Raw genomic sequence first — 20,811 nt, 5'->3', positions numbered from 1 at the left:
AGGTCAGCCAGAAGAACCTACAAATATATGTGTTATTCTTTCAGGTCATATTTTTTTTAAGATCTTAATAAAAACATTGATCTAATACTTAAAAAAAAAGAAAAGAAAAGAAATATCACTTGCAAACTGCCCCGTGTTGAACATGGATCTATACGTACTGTTTTTCAACCTCCAATACATGCTTCCTTTTAATAAACACTCCCCTTCACTGTTTAATGTAGGTCCCTTTAATATCAAACTTCTTCAAATGTTAAATAAATAATACTAGACTAGATTAGCACCCCCCACTGCACCCCAGGCTATATGTTCTCAAAGCTCCAGGAATTTCTATCTTAAGACTCACCACGCTTTCTTATCATTTGCATAATGGTCATCTTTGTCACCAGGCTGTAATCCATGAGGGCATGTACTAAGCTCCAGAGCTTAGTACAGTGTTGGTGTATAGTATAGACTAATTATATATTTGGTAAATTATTTCAGTAAGTGAATCAACAGTATATCAGTAGACTCTGTAATATATCAAAATAATCCTGGTTCAAATTCTGACGGAAATCCTTTCCTCTCACCTGAATCTCACAAGGCCCATCACATACCCATTTGAAAAGGTCCTTCAGCGTGTGGATACTGGCTGTTTCTGAACTTCTATCCCTCTTATTCTATTCTTCCTCTCACCTGTCCCCTACACCCAAGTCCTCAAAATTTCTTCCCAAACCCTTCAACTGTGCCCTTGGGAACTCTTCTTCTATAATAATGAAATCCGGAATTTCCCTGGTGGCGCAGTGGTTAAGAATCCGCCTGCCAATGCAGGGGACATGGGTTTGAGCCCTGGTCCCGGAAGATCCCACATGCTGTGGAGCAACTAAGCCCGTGCGCCACAACTACTGAGCCTGCTCTCTAGAGCCCACGAGCCACAACTACTGACCCCATGCACCACAACCACTGAAGCCTGCACGCTCTAGGGCCCACGCGCTGCAACTACTGAAGCCCACGCACCTAGAGCCCATGCTCCACAACAATAGAAGCCACCTCAATGAGAAGCCCGCACACCGCAACTACAGAAAGCCCGCATGCAGCAACAAAGACCCAGCACAGCAAAAAAAAAAAAAAAAAAGAAAGAAATCCTACATCTTCACCAAATATTCTCTCTACATCCCTGTGTTAATAGAAAGCTACACTTCCCCCCTGAGGACTCCCTCCTCTGAAGTCCTCACAGGCTCAGGGTGGTCGTGCCCTCCCATCCCAGGGGTCTCAGCATCAGAGGGGGAGGAGGGTGTGTGTGCTCCCAGTTACCCTGAAATTCATGCCATTTACCTCACTTCTTGGAGCTTTGTTGTACCAACTTCTTGAACACCACCCATGCCCCCAACCACTGAAGATTTATAATACCCAGGATTTATCTGCTAATTCAAGAACGTGTACTGTCTCGTCTTGCGCAGTCTATAGCATCCACATGTAGAGTTCTCTGGTAATAATATAAAAATAACTGACTTTCATGAAGCACTTACTATGTGGTATCAGGCAGTGTGCTCAGCATGTTGCATAAATTATCGCTCACTTAATTCTCACAAGGCCCCTTGTGAGAAAATACCATTAGCAGCAACATTTTTCAGATGAAGAGCTAGAAGGTCGGAGAAATTAACACGTAGGCCTAAGGTTAGTGACTGGGATGCAACCTCAAGTTTCCCTAACATCACAGACTATGTTCTCAGTCATCAACTCATACGGCCAGCCCAACTCCCAGCCCCTCATTCTTAGTGTGGGACCCCAGATCTTGAAATCACCATAAAGTACTCCACCTCTCAAGTCGCACACCCAGAATAGCTCACTCTTTCATTACGACATCAGAATTCTCCACTTTACTTGCTTAATCACTCCCTTTACTCCTCTCATTCTCTGCTGGTTTGGGGCCTTTACTAAAATATCTACTATCACTATCCCCCAGTCTGTAGTCTTTTCCTTTCTGTTTAGCATCCTCTTTTATCTTTCCCATCTTCATTATTCAGCTGAGAGCCTGTGGATCACTCACCTTAATCTTTCTATTTGATATATTCAAAAATTCTCTTTCAAATATTACCGTGACCTATGGGGCTTCCACTGAATATACCTGGCTACAAAAACTAAACAAATCTGAATGTCAAATCTGCTCTCCATGGAAAGTAGGTTACGGAATGCCACAGGGAAAGAAAACCCACAAAAGCAGCTGAATAGAGTATTATTAACAGTCACTATCGGGAATCCCTCTGCGCTCTCACTGCCGAGGCCCCGGGTTCAATCCCTGGTTGGGGAACTAAGATCCCACAAGCTGTGTGGCACGGCCAATAAACAGATAAATAAATACATTTTAAAAACAGTCACTATCTCAGAATGAGCTTTTCGGGCTGACCAGCAACCTTATTATACCTCCTGGAGCAGCCTGTCTCTCATAATCCAAATTACTATTTTAAGCCTTCTCTACTCTAGTCAAACATCTCTCCATTCCAAGTCCCACCCACATGCTCAAAAGATAATTTCACCTGACTGTTCACAGAGAAAAACACAAGCCTTCAGATAATTCCCTCAACCTCATTTTTCTTATATGAGCCCTTCTTCCTCTAATAGAGTTAATGCATTCACATATGCTCTGAATTAATTCCCCTGGCACTAATCAAGGACTCTGCTTTATCGCTTTTGTCTTTTTTTTTTAATTATTATTTTAAATTTTTATACAATTTTGAAACGTTACTTTCCATTTACAGTTATTACAACATATTGGCTCTATTCCCCGCGTTGTAGAATGCATCCTTGAGCCTATCTTATTCCCAATACTTTGTACCTCTCACTCCTCCACCCCTCTACTGCACCCCCCTACACTGGTAACCACTAGTTTGTTCTCTGTATCTGTGAGTTCTGCTTTACAGTTTTACCTCCTCTCTCTCCTGACCGTTAACTTCTTTTCCTTCACTTACTCTTTCCTGCAACCATTTAAACCGAGCCAAATCCTTTCAAACCTTTAGGGGATAAAAGACAACAACCCTCAACCTCAGATTTCCTTGCAGTTATCACTCTCTTCAATCTTTTATAGATAACCAACTTTTTGTAAAAAGTTGCCCACTCTATCTCTATTTCCCCATTTTCTACTCACTTCCCAGCTCACTTCAATGTGGCTTCTGCCACCCACCAGCCATGCACATTTCTCGAGGTGAAGACAGAGGCCCTGTCCAACTCACCTGGGATGCAACGGCCAGTGACCCGGCATCGTCTCTCTCGACCTTGACGATAATCTCCTGAGGAAGGAGACAGTCCTGAGAAGGCAAAGCAGATGAGAAAAAGGAAAATAATCAGGGAGCTAAGCCATGGCTCAAAACTCCCACTGTGAGCTGGCTAGGATTTGACAGGCCATCTGTTTTAACACATCCCACCTACCAAACTTCTGCTCCTTCCCACTGGTAAGCTCAAGCTGAGCATGTGGAGAGAGAGAGGGGACATCTGGAAGAGCAAGAGGCATCAGAAACAGCATGATGTCTTTGTGCATCTTCCAGACCAGCCCAGCTACCAGCTGAACGGAGCTGAGTGACCCCAGACACGATGCAGAAGAGAAGAACTGTCCAGCTTAAATCCCTGCCTGAATTCCTGGATCATGGAATTGTAAGAAAATAACACGTAATACAGCAAGACCAAAGAATGATAAAAACAAAGATCAACAAATTAACTTCATAAAATGTTTGGCAAAAAGTGCCACCGATAAAGGCACCACCAATAAGAATCTATGTTGTTAAGATTTCCTCTGAATCAGAAAGAAAGAAAAATAGACAAAGGAAAATACACAGGCAACTCAACTATGAAGAAATAAAATGGCCAGTGAATATACAAAAAGATGCTCATCTCTTTCAATCAGATAAAATCACATCTCTATTTCTATGACACCTCTATACCTTAGAGACCATTAAATTCACAGCAATAATTACAATTCAACAATTCTAGCCTTCCCACTTTCTATATTTGTACCTTCCTTCTCTGCGTCCCATTATCCTATTTATATTTACTTATCTGCTCGAACCCCTGTATGTAACCAATATCCCAACCACATGGACTGTTTCTTCAGCCTGTTGCTAATGACTCCTGCCCTGGTGGCCCATGGGTCAAGAGCTTCATATACTCCTAGTGGAAATTTAAGTTGATACAACCTCCCTGGATTGGCAATATATTTCTTAAAATAACATTTTATTTTGAAATAGTTTAAGACTCACAAGAATTTACAAAAACAGAACAGAGAGAGTTCCTGTATACCCTTCACCCAGTTTCTCCCAATGATACTATCACATGTAACCACAGTGCATTGTCAAAACCAGGAAACTGATATCAGTTCAACATTTTTAACTCAGCTATCGACTTTATCCAGATTTCATCTATTTTCACATATACTCTTTGCTTTTGTTTTTTTAATGGAAATATTTAAAAAATGTAATATCCAGTAAGTCTTCTTGATAGTATTTCCTTAGGAAATAACAGAAAGCACACTTAGGGACTTCCCTGGCAGTCCAGTGGTTAGGACCCAGCGCTTTCACTGCACTGGCACAGGTTCAATCCCGGGTCGGGGAACTAAGATCCTGCAAAACATGCGGAAGGAAGGAAGGAAGGAGGGAAGGAAGGAAGGAAAGAGAGGAAGAAAAGAAAGAGAGAAAGAAGGAAAGAAAGAACACTTAGATGTATGTACAAGAAATCTCATTAAAGAGTTACATTATCATAGCAAAAATGGGAGGGGAGATTAAGTGTCCATCAGTAAGTGCCTGGTTAAATAAATTATGCTTCATCCAGATAACTGAATATTATTTAGCAGCCAAGAGAAGAAAAGATAGATTTGCATGGATTGATACATACAAAGGACAGAAAGATGTCTATAATATATTGTGGAGTGAAAAAATTAAGAGCCGTATATAGACCATGAATAAATTTTTATAAAATATAAACATGCCCAGAAAAGTCCGGAAGGACAGTCTCAAAAGCATTAAAAGCAGTTATATTTTGGAAAAGCAGAATTGAGGTGCAGGTTCACAGTCTGTGTTTCAACATGGTATCCATTTTTTAATGACATTTCTTTTCCTTAATTCAATATTTACCAAACAGCAAAAAATGTTTCCCTCTTGAAAAAAATCACTCTGAAACAAGATAATTCCTTTGTGGCTTCCTGAAGTTTTTACTACCGAGTACAATGACTCATCCTGTCAAATGACATTCTGTTCAAGGACAGGCATACTTTTTTTTTTTTTTTTGGCCTCGCCACAGCTTGCAGGATCTTAGTTCCCCAACCAGGGACTGAACCCACACCCTCAGCAGTGAAGGTACAGTCCTAACCACTGGACGGCCAGGGAATTCCCCCAGCATACCTCATTTTATTGCACTTTACTGCGCTTCACAGATACGCATTTTACAAATTGAAGATTGTGGCAACCCTACATCAACCAAGTCTATTGGTGCCATGTTCCCAATAGCATTTGCCCACTTCATGTCTATGTGTCACAGTTTGCTAATTCTCAAAATATTTAAAACTTCTGCATTATTATTATATTTGTCATGGTGATCTGTGATCAGTGATCTTTGATGTTACTATTGTAATTGTTTTGAGGTGTCACAATCTGTGTCCAAATAAGAGGGCAAATTTAACCCATAAATGTTGTGTATATTCTGACTTCTCCACTGACCAGCCCTTCCTCCGTCTCCCTCCCTCTCCTCAGGACTCCTTATTCCCTGAGACACAACAATATTTAATTAGGCCAGTTAATAACCCTACAATGGCCTCTAAGTGGTCAAGTGAAAAGAAGAGTCATGCATACATCTCTCACTTTAAATCAAAAGCTAGAAAGGATTAAGCTTAGTGAGGAAGGCAGGTTGAAAGCTGAGACGGGCTGAAAGCTAGGCCTCTTGCACCAAACAGTCAGCCAAGGTGTGAATGCAAAGGAAAAGTTCTTGAAGGAAATGAAAAGTGCTACTCCAGTGAACATACGAATGACAAGAAAGAGAAACAGTTTTATTGCTGATATGGAGAAAGTGTGAGTGAATTGGACAGAAGATCAAACCAACCACAACATTCCCTTAAGCCAAAGCCTCCTCCAGAGCAAGGCCCTAACTCTCTTGAATTCTGTGAAGGCTGAGAGAGGTGAGGAAGCTGCAGAAGAGAAGTTTGAAGCCAGCAGAGGTTGGTTCTTGAGGTTTAAGGAAAGAAGCCACCTCTGTAACATAAAAGTGCAAAGTGAAGCAGCAAGTGCTGATGGAGAAGCTGCAGCAAGTTACCCAGAAGATCTAGCTAAGTAATTCATGAAGGAGGCTACACTAAACAACAGATTTTCAATGTACACAAAACAGCCTTAGGTTGGAAGAAGATGCCATCTAGGACTTTCATAGCTAGAGAGGAAAAGTCAATGCCTGGCTTCAGAGCTTCAAAGGACAGACTGACTCTCTGGTTACGGGCTAAGGCAGCTGGTGACTAAGTTAAAGCCAATGCTCATTTACCATTCTGAAAATCGTAGGACCCTTAAGAATTATGTTAAATCTACTCTACTTGTGCTCTATAAATGGAAGAACAAAGCTTGGATGACAGCACATCTGTTTACAACATAGTTTACCAAATAGTTTACGCCCGCTGTTGAGACCTATTGCTCAGAAGAAAAGGTTCTTTTCAAAATGTTACTGCTGGGCTTCCCTGGTGGTGCAGTGGTTGAGAGTCCGCCTGCCGATGCAGGGGACATGGGTTCGTGCCCCGGTCTGGGAAGATCCCACATGCCGCGGAGCGGCTGGGCCCGTGAGCCACGGCCGCTGAGCCTGTGCGTCCGGAGCCTGTGCTCCGCAACGGGCGAGGCCACGGCAGTGAGAGGCCCACGTACCGCAAAAAAAAAAAAAAATTACTGCTCACCTGAGAGCTCTGATGGAGATGTACAATGAGATTAATGTTTTGATGCCTGCTAGCACAACATCCATTCTGCAGCCCATGAAGCAAGGAATCATTTCAACTGTCAAGTCTTATTATTCGAGAAATGCATTTCATAAGGTTATAGCTGCCAATAGATAGTGATTCCTCTGGTGGATCTGGAGAAAGTCAATTGAAAACCTCCTGGGAAGGATTCACCATTCCAGATGCCATTAAGAACATTCGTGATTCATGGGAAGAGGTCAAAATACCAACATTAACAGGAGTTAATGTTAACAGGAGTTCCTGCTAATTAACAGGAGTTTGGATGAAGCTGATTCTAACCCTCATGGATGACTTTGAGGGGTTCAAGATTTCAGTGGAAGAAGTAACCACAGATGAAGTGAAAACAGCAAGAGAACTAGAATTAGAAGTGGAGCCGGAAGACGTGACTGCATTGCTGCAATCTCATGGAAAAACTTTAATGAATGAGGAGTTGCTTCTTATGGATGAGGAGAGGAAGTGGCTTCCTGAGCTGGAATCTACTCCCAGTGAAGATGCTGAGAAGATTGCTGACATGACAACAAAGGATTTAGAATATGACATAAACATAGTTGATAAAGCAGCAGCGGGGTTTGAGAGAATTGACTCCAGTTTTGAAGGAAGTTCTACTGTGGCTAAATGCTACTAAACAGCACTCCACGCTATGGAAATACCGTTCGAGAAAGAAAGAGTCAATGGATGAGGCAAACTTCATCGTTGTCTTATTTTAAGAAACTGCCACAGCTCCCCAAACCTTCAGCGCCCACCACCTTGATCAGTCAGCAGCCACCAGCAGTGAGGCAGGACCCTCCAGCAGCTACAAGATATGACTTGTTGAAGGCTCAGATGATGGTTAGCATTTTTTTAGCAATAGGTATTTTTAAATTAAGGTATGTACATTTTTTAGACATAATGCTCTGGCACACTTAAGAGATTACAGTATAGCGTGAATGTGACTTTTATACGCACTGAGAAACCAAAAAATTCACATGACTCGCTTTGTTTCGATATTCACTTTACTGCGGTGGTCTGGAACCGAACCCGCAGTATCTCCAGCGTATGCCCGTGTACTTTGTTCCTTCTTAAATCTTCAAACACTGAGAAATAAGTACAGCTGACCCGTGAACAACATGGGTTTGAACTGCCCGGGTCCACTTGTATGTGAATTTCTTTCAATAAGTACGAACAGTACTACCCAACCCTTGGTTGGTTGAATCCATGAATGTGTAACCACATCTGAGGATGTTGGTATACATGGAGAGTCCTGGAACCAATCCCTCTCGGATATCGAGGGATGATTTTACTGTTGATTCTTGATTATAACTCAGTTATCATTCAGTCTCAATCATAAACTAAAAGGAGATAAACTACCGTACTTTTCACAGGTGTGCCAATTTCCCTCCCTTATCAACCTAGATAAAATTTCACCATTGCATTGGGAAGGGTCATGAAAAGTAGCTAGCTTAAAGTCAGAAAAGGATTTCTCCAAGCCTAAAAACACCTCTCTATAATTCCTGGGCAGGTACTAAGGGTAACGCTGACTATTTAATGAACTGGAGTTGTTGCAATGTAAAGGTGGCCCAATGTGAAAGCTTAACTGCTAATTACCTGCATTACCGTTGAGTACAAATGCCAGGATGGTTAAACTACCTTAACATGGCTGCCTGGGCATTACAAAATAGCTCCAAAGGCCAAGGAACAAAAACATACAAATCTAACTCACAAGGCTAAAATAACAACAACAAAACTACAGATAGCCCCAAGGAAACACAAGTTTTGACCCCAAACTACTAACGGACTCAAATATCATGGAAACTCGGCTACTAAGAGAAATCGCATTCTTAATGTGTGACAACGCCAAAGCTGTCTTTTCTTACTACAAAAGTGGCAGACGTTGAATTCTAACAACTTAAGGGCCAGAAGTTAACTCATCCTATAATCTAAAACTACCTGGGAAATGAGAGGTTTCTCAAGAAAGGAAAACCTAGAAACACTGGACTGTATTTTAAATTATTACATAATCTTTCACGTTTTTTGTTTGTTTTTAACATTTAAGACCAGTTAAGAAACAAAGCCAAGAACTGAAAGACTTCATGTTTCTAACTCAGGAGGTGCTAGTAAAGACAAAACCCCAAAATGCTCCTTATCTGCCACAACTGCTAAAACAATTTTACTTGGGGAATATGGATGCACCTTCTCTTTAATCAAAACTGCTTTCAACATCTTTTGATTTAAAAGTTTTCACAAGGAAAACAAAAGGGAGATCACTTCTGCTCACGGTCTTCTCTGCACCAAACGTCCTTCCCTGCCACCAGCCCATAAGTCAATTCCGCCACTTTGCTTTCATTTCTTTGCATCACACATATATTTATACCTTTTAAAAAAAATCCAACTTCCACTAGAGTGGGTTCCACAAGAGCTGAGCTCTCCTCTCTCCTATTTACCATGGTTTCATTGTGCTTCAATCAGCAGTCATCACTCAGTGTCCTGGGGGGGCGGTGGTTCCAGGACCCCCACTGATACCAAAATCCACTGATGCTCAAGTCCCTTATATAAAAATGGCGCAGTGCTTGCATATAACGAACCATACATCCTCCCGTCTACTTTAAATCATCTCTAGATTACTTATAATACCCCATTCAATGTCAGTGCTATGTAAATGCCATGCAAATGTGATGGAAAGAGTTGCCAGGCAAGCAACAAATTCAAGTTTTGTTTCTTGGAACTTTTGGAATGAAAAAAATTTTTTTGATCCTGGGTTGGTTGAATCTGCAGAACCCTAGGATATGGAGGACCGACTGTACTGACACATGGTAGCCACTTCATAAACGTGTGTTGACAGTAAAACAACCACACGGAATGTGCTACCTGAGCCTTCACATTGTCCTTTGGTCCCCAAAGGCACCAAGTCTTTGCTGAGTTCAAGTCCCTCCTCTGGTTAGAAGAAACCTCTGGATATATAACTGGAATGAAAAGCCTTTACTCCCACTTCTGTGTGCTCTGGAGCATTTTTATTTTTATTCTTTTTCACTATTTACAATTTATTTTATTCTACAACTTTATTGAGGTATACCTGACAAATGAAAATTGTACACAGTTACGATTTTTTTCATATGGTCAGAACACTTAAGATCAACTCTCAGCAAATTTCGAGGACACAATACAATATTGTTAACTTTAGTCACCATGCTGTACATGAGATTCCCCAGGACTTACTCATCCCACGTAACTGACCCTTTGCAACATCTAACCAACATCTTCCCATTTCCCCCACTGCCTGGCAACCACCACTGTACTCTCTGCTTCTACGAGTTGGACTCTTTTAGGTTCCACACATAAGTGAGATCATGCAGTATTTGCCTTTCTGCGTCTGGCTTATTTCACTTAGTACAATGGCCTTCTGGAGCATTTTAAAAAGTATCCCTTTTGTTCAACAATCACCTCTCCATGTAATGAAGCAACGGTTTCCTTTTTCTTCGTGTACTTTACAGAATTGGAATAGGAATTAGCCTGTTGACTTGGAGAAGCCTGTTGACGTGGAGAAGAGTTACAGGCAAGAGATAATAACCGTTCTCTCTGCGACATGGGTGGAAACATGTGTGATCCAGGGCCGAGGAAGAGAGACAAGCACAGCCCTCATGGAGTGGCCTGTCCCCTTCACAGTGAACCCTTGCTCAAATCAGTCCTAGGACTATTTGCTACTGGCTCTCCTGTAAACAGAGTTGACCAAACATACCTAACTCAGGGGGCGGGGGGTGGTTCTTGGGGGAAAAAAAGCTTCCAGTCAAATCACAGAATGATTACTGAACTCAATTCTCCAAGCTTTGTATTTGGGAAACTCCTACATCTGTGAGGAGGTTCAGGATATTAACTCTAATAGGCATCGCACAAGGAGAATTTCCCTCCTTGGTGTGTTAATTTCTCTTATGGCCCACAGGAGATGTAGGGCAGAGTTCACATTTCAGCTCAAGGGAAGTGATGTACAGGGTCCATTTGGAGGGCACAGAGTTTCTTAATTACTAATTTGAGAGGGAGTAAAAGCAACCCGTATTCAAACCAAAAGCTGAAGGTTCCCCTGCCTGATTTTCTCAGAGATCCTCCTGACCGGAGGGTCTCGCTAGTTCTCATGCACAAGAAAATTCTCTCTCCCATCCCACACCATTATCTATGAAAATTCTCAACTTTCCTCAGATGGACAGAACAGACCCTCCAGCACCGGGTCACCAATTCATCAACAACCTGCCCGGCTCTGATGTTGAAACTGACAGGGAAGAGGCGAGGCTCCGCCACCACCTTGGCCGGACCCTGAAGGCAGGCAGGGTTCAGAGTCGCCTCAAGGCCGAGTTACCTCCAGGTATGTAAGTCACTGAAACCTCTCAGGTGATGTCTCAATACAGTCTCTCCTTGAGTGTCCCTCATTCAAAGCCAAGACTTGGGCTCCCTGGTTGTCTCTCCCTGCCAGGGCTCTCCTTACCGTCTCCAGGCCCAAAGCACCCGTGCGATTAAACGATGCGATAACGATTAAAATGAACTAGAGGCCGTTCAGAGTTGAGAAATGTGGAAGCCAGCCTCCAAGGTGGCCCCCGGTGAACGCCGCTCCTCCTGGTATTCACAGCCTTATGTAGTCCTTACCCACCTGGTACCAGGATAGGTCTGTGCGACCAACAGACTACAGAGGAAGCGATGGTGTGTCATTCTGAGATCAAATGATAAAAGACACGGTGGCTTCCATCTTGGCTATGTGCAATTAAGCGTGCAAGCTCCCGCTCCCCTCCCCTCTTCCTCTCTCTCTCTCATCTCTCTCAGATCATTTGCTCTGGGAGAAACCAGCTGCTGTGTTGTGAGCAGCCCTGGGGAGAGGTCTACGTGGTGTGGGACTGAGGCCTCTCGCCAACAGCCACATGAGTGAGCTTGCAAATGGATCCCCTACCCACGCAAGCCTTCCAAAGGCAGCAGCCCCAGCCAACAACTTACTGCAGCCTCACCAGGGACCCCGAGTGCCAGAAACATCCCGATAAGCTGCTCCCAGATTCCTGACCCTCAGATACTGTGTGAGATAAAAAATCTTCGTTGCTTTAAGCTGCTAAGTTTGAGAGATGCAACCCGATAACTAATACAAGAAGGAAGATGTTTTTGCTTTTTCTATCTATGTAGCCTTTCTGTCTGTGAGAGCCTATCTTTTTCCCCAGCACCTCACACAGGGCCTTACATTGGTTAGTCCGTCAATAAATATTTGATGAAAGTAAAAATCAGCATGAGTAGATTGCTAATTCAGTTGTATAACATAGAAGAAGATGGTGAAAGGACCATTAGGATTCCCAGGAAACACTTGAAGTTACTGGCTTAAAGTACAATACCAATGGTCACATCAAAACTCATTTCACCTGTACTTTTGATAAAGATGTGAATGCAAATGTATGTAAATTTATATTTGCCTAACTTCTCTCTCTGAAACTCTTGTGTACGTGTACAAGGAATCATTTATATAATCAAAAACATTTATAGCAGTGCTGCCTGTAACAGCAAAAAACGGAACACTAAATACCCGTTAACAGTAAACTCATAAAACCTGTGGCATTTTTAGAAGTTGAGATCTGGGCACTAGGGGTGCACACTGGTATCAGAATGTCACTGCTCTCAGGCCCTCACAGTGGACAGAGACAGGGAATACATATGTGTATATCTGTGTGTACACACACACACACACACACACACACACACACACAGAGGCACACATCTGTATGTATTTCTACATCTACACATACTGAAAACCAGGAGCCACCCCAATACCTCCAATTCCACTGATCACCACCAAGTTCATTCCAAAGTCCTCTCTTTCCACAGCTGACGGCGAGAACCCTGCCTCCCACTGACTGATAAGGACAGAGTAAAGGGACAAAGTAGATAGTTAAATAGTTAATGCCACTAGGGGATTGTAAGTAAAGAAAGAAGTATGAGAGACCCCTGTAAGTTAATGATCACTCGAGAAAACAGGTTTGCTTAACCACAAAACCAAGCAGGCTCGCTTAGCAACAAAACCATGCAACAGAAGCATGAGACATGCCCTCAAACAATAAAACGATGGTGGCGTGAGACCCACATCCTGCCCAGTGAGCTCAGTAAGTTAATGATTCCTAGGACATGCTCCTCTGTGTGCACTAAAAACAAAAATATGAGGAAAAGGTGGCATTATACTAAAACCTGAGATGATTTACTATTTTTAGCATATGGACCGCCTTTTTGCTCATTTCCGCTGCGCCGCGACAGTCCCGGCTTGACCGTGGAGGGACCAGAAAACTCCCCCACCCGACATGGAGGAAGAGCTGATAATGGAAGCGTGAGATCTACTCAAGAGTGAGGAAGAAGGTGGTCTTCTCCCCCTCCCCACTTTTCCTTTGATTATAAAACTGTAGCCCACTAAATTTGGGGGGCACGGCACCCTCTTGCCTGCCTACCTGTAAGCCTCACAAGCGTCCTGTTCTAATAAATCACTCCTCATCTCTTACTTTGCCTCTCGCTGAATTCTTTCTGCGCTGAGACATAAAGAACTGGAGCTCCAAGAAGCCCCCACGAAACGCCACCTAGCGGTTTCACCATGACCCTTATTTGATTTGTTTATCTGACTGACTCCCCTGTAAGTAACTAATCTCCCATTTCCACCGCCACTGCCTCTCCTACACAGTTCTCCTCGGCCCACCTGGGCTCTGCTGCCCCACACGGGGCCAGCCTCTGCCAAGGGACCCTCGTCACCCTGCCTCTGCTCTGACTCTGCAGGCCAGGTGGCCTCTTCTCAGGGACTCACTCTCGAGTCACTGGGCCTTGGACTCCGTGTGGATGCCCTCGTCTGAGCTGATACTCCACGTCAAGTCAGATGCCCTCAACCTGCTCAGCCTGTGATACGCCACACCAGGATGCACCCCACCTCCAACACGGATGCCCGTCTCACCAGGCTCTGGCTCGGACACCCTAAGCTGGACCACCCCTTGCGTGGACACCCTCACTGCACTTGGGCTGCCCACACCAGGGCATCCCCTCTCTGGATGCTCTTCTCACCTGCGCTGACCGTGTCACCCCCAAACCAGAACCTCCTCCTCCGTGTGGACACTTACCTCACCCCACTGGGTCACTGACGCCCTCACACATGGATGCCCTTGTCACCCTGATGAAGCTGTGCCACCCCACAGCAGGCAGCCCTCCCTCAACTGCAGACACCTACCTGGCTCTGCCCCACCTAATAGCTTCAGGACTGAACTGTCCAGGAAGGGAAAGGTGAAATTCTAATTTAACATCTTTAAGAAATGAAATTTTCTCAAAGAAAATGCTTTAAATCATTAATTTCCTAACCTTAAAATGTGTTGTACAGAAGTACAAAAGTACAGATAAGTAACTAAAAACATAAAGTCACTGGGAACATAACTTACAGATAATCTTTGTTAACTGATATAATGTATTTTCTATGCACACGCAAACTACATCCTTTTTTTAATCATTTCAAAATGCTATTTACTTAACGTAGATCATAAATATCTTTTTATCCTATCAATGGCTACAGTGAATTCCATTTCATGGTCTTTTACTAGAACTCATTTAACTCTCCCCTTGCATTGCACGTTCACAAACATTCTTTCCAATTGCTTATTCTCAAGCAAAGCTGTGAGTCACTGGCTAAGGGCTTTGGATACAGGATGCCAAATTCCTTCCAGAAAGAGTTATTTAGGTTAAGAGGGTGAGGAAATGCAGGGAGCCCCATAAAATGTATAGTGTGTGTCAGAAGCCTGCTGATCGGGAGGGACCAAAAGCCCCCAAAACACTGCAAAGAGAGCTGGACAGTGTCCCAAACCCAGGGGATCAGGCTGTGGGGCATGGGTGGGGACAAGCTCTGGGTCTCCCAAGGGAAGGGAAGCTCCACTCACCTGCGCGATGGCCTCCAGGGGTCCCGGGGGCTTCTCATCCCGCTCTTCCATGCTCTCCTCCAGGCACGGGCAGGGGCCTGAGGTCCCGAGCTGCAAGGGGAGAAGCCCTGAGTACAGCATCTTCGTGCAGGTCCACTGTGGCTCCCCCCTCCCTGGATTAGTCTCTGCTTCCGGGATGCAGTACCCATGGCAACTGTGCTTCTAGAGGCTCCTGCCCAGATAGATTCCTGCCTGAACAGCTGTGCTTGCACCTAGAGTCCCTCAGTTCCTCTCCCAGGCCAAGGCTCTGCAGCTCTAGCCTGCAGCTCCTCCACTGTCTGGGGCCTCTGGACCACCAACCTGGAGGCCCACCACATGCCCAAGTGTGGCCTTCCGTCCATCACCAAAACCTGCAGCACGAATCGGTCCCTCTCTATCCCACTGGATCCTGGGACCCCTACGAACACCCAGCACATTAAGGACCCCCTGGTGTGCACCCACTACCCCCAACCTGAATCTGTCAAACTCCGTGCGTGACTAATCGCATGAAGTTCATGACATAGCCCCGCCCCTCCCAGGATCCACTGACAAGCCTGACCCTCCAGCACCTGTCGGGTGGATTGCCTCTCACTTCCTGCTCAAACAGCCAAGTGTAAGCACAGAGCTCAGCTGCACCCAGGACCTGGTCCCTCAACCATTCTAGGGTGGGCGGGCTCCTACCAGAAGAGCACCAGTCCAGATTCTCCCCTACCCCAAATCTTCCTGGGCCCCGAATTTGTAATTCTGACCTGGCTCCTCCACCAACTTGGGTGTCCTCAGGCCTGAGTCAGAAACAAAGCCGGCATGGGACCGGGGGCTGCCCGACAAACACCAGCACCTGCCAGAACGTGGACCTCAGTTGTCTTTGTACCAACTCGATGTTTCTCGGTCGGAGACTAGAACAGCAAATCCCCCACCTCCGCACGCCATCCCTGCCCCATCTCTCCCTCTTACCCACCCCTCAGCCCCACTGGATTCTCACTCAAACAGTATAGGGTGAGTTCACAATGCAGCTGTACCCTGAACCCGCACCCAAACTGCTTCCCCCACCAACCTCCCCAGGCCCCTACTTGAGTCGCACCTGCCCAGATTCCTCCCGAACATCTTCCTGGGCACCTGCAGCGCAGGGAGAGCCTGTCTCTCTGCCAACCTGGGCATCATCAGGCTGTGAGTGGGGTGCCAGGGGCACAAAGACCCCAGCGCCCTCTAATACCCACCTCCAGCTCCTCCTTTCTCACCCAAGTACCTGCTCATGTGCACAGAGGGCACCCGGCACAGCCCTACCCCTCTGCAGCCCAGAATCTGCGGCTACTCCCTCCACCCACCTGGACATCCTCAGGCAGTACCAGGGTCCTAGGACTGCCCATGCGCCCATTCTGCCCAAAGGCCAGTGCATGTGCAGAGCGCGGCCTTGGCCCTCCCAAGTTCAGAACCCAAAGCTCCAAACTGGGGCCCTCAGGCCTCTACTCCAGCAGCCACCGCACAGGGGCCACCCATCGAGGTTCCCTCCTCCTGCTGGCATACCCACGCACGCAGAGCAGGCTCACACCCAGAATCTGCATCCAGGACCTGGGCCCTCGGCCAGCCTGGGGCACTGTGCAAGTTCCCGCTCCTGAGACGAGAAGCTGCACTTCCCAATCTGTTCCTCAACCTCCCTGGGCTACCTCAAGTACCCACCAGCCCCTGTGAGGGTTCTCAGGTCCCCAGCCTCACTGCCTGCTTACCACCATTGCTTCAGAACACCCAAACGGTAACTGGAGCAGAGAACTCCAGAATCAGGCCTAGGACCTGGGCACTCACCAGCCTGGGGGTTCTCAAACTCACGATAGAGCAGCTCCCATGGGAACCGGGTCCTTTTGCTTCCTCCAACCCAAATGTTAACCCCTGGGTGCCACCTAGCATACAGCCCCTTCCAGATCCAAATCTGCAGCCCAGACTCTGTTCCTCTACCACCTGGAGCATTCTCACGCCTGCAAGCTAGGCAGCCCGAGCAAAGGTCCTGGGAACACCTACTTCATAATCGTGCTGGCAGCATCCCACTTCCTTCCCAAACAGCTGTCAATCTGATGGTAGCGGCTGCAGCTTGTCATTCCTGGGCTCCGAATCTGTACCTGCCACCCAGTGTCTTCACCAAACTTGAATGTCCTAGGACTCTGCACTATCCAACGTGGGTCCCAGGATCACTGGTCCAAGTTCCTGCTTTCCATTCAGACATCTCCAACATGTGTAGGAAGCCCTCTGCTTAGAACCTGCCTCTAGGCTCTGGTCTCTCCGTCATCCTAGGAGTCTGCAGCCCATCAGCCAGTCTCACGGCGCGGGGCGGGGGGACGGTGGGGGGGGGTCGCTGAAGTAGCGCTGCCTCTCCTAAGACAAGAAACTGCAACTCCCACTTAGTCTGTCCACTACCCAGGGCGCCCCCAGGTCTGCAAAAAGAGTGGTGTCTCTTCCAGGGTCCTAGAGTCAACTACCCAGAATCTCACGTCCCATCTCGTGTTTCCTGCTCAAACACCTGCTCAAAAGTATAGGAATAATGACAGAGCCCCTCTCCTCCGAAAACCAGAATCTGCAACTGGGCACTTCATCAACCCAGTCGTTCTCAGCTCCTCCAGCCTTGGATGAGGGAGAGGCGGGGTTCTCAGGATCTTCCCCCACACCCGTGCATATAGCCTGTCTTCCACCAACCTGGGCTTCCCCAGAGCATCCTAAGAGCAACACCCGACCAGGTACCCGCACACGTGCGCAGAGCACAGTCCCGTGATCTGCAGCTGCCCTAGTATCACCACCAACTTCTGCGACCCGAAGCTGAAGCACCGCCCACGCAGGTCCCAGATCGCCCACCCACACTCGCCATCCCAGCGGCCCGCCTAGACCCTGCGCATGCGCGCACGGGACACCGGCGTTGCCCCGCCCCTCACCAACCTGGGCGTCCACCGGGTCGAGGACCAGGCAGGGCCTGTCCCAGCCTCAGTGCCCAGCACAGCTCTACGGCAAGACGAGCTCGGTTAAGCAACTCTCTGCCCCGATTCTGCACACGACAGACTCGGGTTAAGCTACTTCTGTCCCCTCCCCTAGTCGGCATCCGCAGGGCCACTCGGCTTAACCTCCGAAGGGCCGAGGTGCGCAGAGACAAAAAACGTCCGCGCGCGGGACAATGGCTGCGCTTCTGGCCTAACCCGGAAGTACGTTTGGGCTCGGCGAGCCTGGACTACAATTCCCAGAAGGCTCGGCGGCGCGGGCGGGGTTCCAGCTCCTCAGGGAAGGCGGACACCCGGACGCGGCAACACAGGAAGAGAGAGTTAGGGTTGGGGTCCGGCTGGGGTCAGAGAGTGTGCGTGTCCGAGTTTTTGCGGGGCGCCGAGACGAGGAGCCAGATCGGAGGCCGAAGCCAAGACACCGATGCGTGGGGAGCGGCTGGCTTGGGAAAGGCCGGCCCTGGGCTCGGCTTGACGTCCAGGAGTGACAGTGAAAACGGGATCCGGAGGGAAACGGCGGGGACCCCTCCTGGGCGCCTGCTGACTTTGTCAGGCGCTTTGCGCTCACCATCTCCTTTGGTCCTCGTGGGCAAAGATAGTTGCTACAAACCCGTTATACAGTCCAGGGAGCTCCTGTCAAGCCCTTCAAGAGTCTGAAATGTTTTTGTAGTCAATAATAGTAAAATAGTAAGAATCCTTTTTTTTTTTAATTGAGGTTTTTTTTCCCCCCTACCTATAAGGACTTAAGGATCTGTTCCCCACCCCTCCTCTTTTCTCTTCGCCTTCATCTCCTGAGCGTTTTCCTGGCTCAGTTCCAGTCACGCTGGCCTTTACACTTTCTCCAACAACTCCCGCAGGCTCCCACTTCGGGACCTTAGCCTGTGCTGTTCATGCTGCCCGGCAGGCTCTTCCTCTGAGGATTCCCCCACCGTCTGGTCGTTAGGCGAATGTCACCTCTTGAGGCATTTCCCCCACCAACCATTGTAAACTTGCAAACCCACTCTTCACTCCCCACGTACTCCCTCCTCCCCCCACCGTTATTTTTTTCCCTGAAGAACTTTTCACTAACGTAGAATATATTTTAGGTGTTTTGTTGTTGGTGGTTTTGTTTTGTTTTTGGTCTGTTGTCTATCTGCCTTCACCACGAGACCGTGCTCTCCATAAGGGAAAGGATTTATATCTATTTTGATCACTGCTGTATCCCCAGCACCTAAGATATCTGGCACATAATAGCTGCTCAACAAATATTTTGTTTTGAATAAAGGTTCCTGACCCCCCGTTAAACACTTTAACATCTTATCGCGTTAACCAGCACAATCACCCTGTGAGGAAATTGTGATGGTTATTTCCACCCCATCAGGGAGGAGGCTAAAAACTGGAGCCCTGCTATATGAAAACAGGGTATTTTTAAGCTTTTTCTTTTAACGGTGTCAAAGAACTCCTGTAGTTTTCCTCACGTGAATCTGACTTTTAACAACAAAAAATTATTGCTGTTTGAAATGTAATCTTTACCCCAAAGTTTCTTATAATTGGTTATTGTGGTTGATTTTTTAAAAACAATATTTATTTTGTATCTGGTTAACCTACTGAAATGTTATGAATTCTTACAGTATTCCATTTGATTCTCCTGGCTTCTTTAGTGAGACAGTCATCTACAGATAATACTTTCAGCTCTTCCTTAACAGTATTTTAAACCAGATATTTCCTTTTACAGAAGATGAAACTGAAGCCCAATAATATTAAGTACATTACCTTTGATTGTATTGTAAGGGCAGAGCTGGTATTTGAGTTCAGGAAGTCTGACTCTGGAGTCCATGCTCTTAACTTTTACATTATTTTGCCCCTTGCCTACACATCAATATCTTTCCTCTACACAAGCGATGCTAAGTTTGCAAACAAGACAGAGAAAGGTTCACATTTATTCATAATAGAAGCAAAAAAAAAAAGTCTTACAAATAAATTTAGTAAGGTGTATAGAGACATTAGAAGAAACCTTCAGAACCCTACTGAGAGAGATAAAAGATGTACAAATGCCACATTACAATGGTTGTGTTGTAAAGGTGTCAAATTTTGCAGAATGATCTACAGATTCAGTACAAATAGGACAAAGTCACGATGGGGTGCTTTGAGTGTTAGCTCATCTTCCTTCTTTTCTGTTCACTTGTTTGTGTGTGTGTGTTTACTTCAAGATATTCAGACATTAAAGCATTAGTAATATATAACTTAAAACCGACTTTGTCTTTTGTTTGGTCATTTTTTTTCTTTCAAAATGAACAAATGGTAATGTTTACTGCCAGGAGCACCCAAATCCCTGACCTAACCTGAATATTATAGGGACTTTGGAACAGCCACTACCATGGAACAGGAACTCCTTCTGCAAAGATGCCCAACTAACACAGAGATTTCTCTCTCAGTTGTTTGGCAATTGGCTGAGACCCAGCTTTCATACTGAGGTTCTACTGGCAAGGAGTTGGGTGAGGACTCAACATCTATTGAAGAGCAAGGAGGTTGTAAATTCATTTGCTTTAAAGATAAAGATAAGGGAGAGGGAGAGTGTGACCTGTCCTTAGGATATTCGGGAGGAAAGCTGGGAAGAAGTAAGTCCTAGGCAGGAAAAAAAAAAAAAAGGACAGTCCTTTTCCTTTGCTCAGTCCTCTACCTCAAACTATAAATGTTGGAGGGACCAGTGCTTACTGGTCGTCAGCCCCTACTCTTCTCTGTGTTATCTAGTCTCTTTGGGATCTGTAGGGGCAAGGGTTAACTCAGCAGGCCTGAGTTGCTCAAACCCTGCACATTCCCCCCAAAAAGGCCTATTTCAAAGGACTAGTTCTTGGTCAGCTTCTGGGAACTGAGCTTTTATAATGTTCTATCTGGTAGAAGTGTATTTGCGTGCCTGTACCAGTTTGTCCAGATATTTATACAACGTGATCTATAGTGAACACACCCGCTTTCCTTCTGGGGGTCGGGAGCTTCAGTGACTGACCCC

The 20,811-nt window shown here is 45.9% G+C and overlaps 1 protein-coding gene across 3 annotated transcripts in view; it reads right to left on the bottom strand.

Moving 5' to 3' along the window:
* ZNF180 (zinc finger protein 180) overlaps positions 1-18,028 on the bottom strand; it is a 31,095-nt gene extending 13,067 nt beyond the window's left edge. The window contains exons 1-3 of one of the 3 annotated variants that reach the window (XM_022585421.2): positions 17,773-18,028; positions 14,836-14,925; positions 3,207-3,281 (exon numbers count right to left, since the gene is read on the bottom strand). In XM_022585421.2, the coding sequence (XP_022441129.2) occupies positions 3,207-3,281; positions 14,836-14,886 (126 nt within the window). In that variant the 5' untranslated portion in view covers positions 14,887-14,925; positions 17,773-18,028. Of the gene's footprint in view, positions 1-3,206; positions 3,282-14,835; positions 14,926-16,866; positions 17,729-17,772 lie in introns of those variants that run through there. The other 2 variants (XM_022585422.2, XM_022585425.2) reach the window with 2 other exon arrangements.
* Positions 18,029-20,811: the final 2,783 nt, after the last annotated feature.

This window comes from Delphinapterus leucas, chromosome 20, assembly GCF_059928025.1.
Source record: "Delphinapterus leucas isolate spDelLeu-1000000601 "Yukka" chromosome 20, BTC_Dleu_Yukka2, whole genome shotgun sequence".
Classification (NCBI taxonomy): Eukaryota; Metazoa; Chordata; class Mammalia; order Artiodactyla; family Monodontidae; genus Delphinapterus; species Delphinapterus leucas.
Note: the sequence above shows the minus strand (reverse complement) of the source record. Positions and strands in the feature narration are given on the sequence as shown.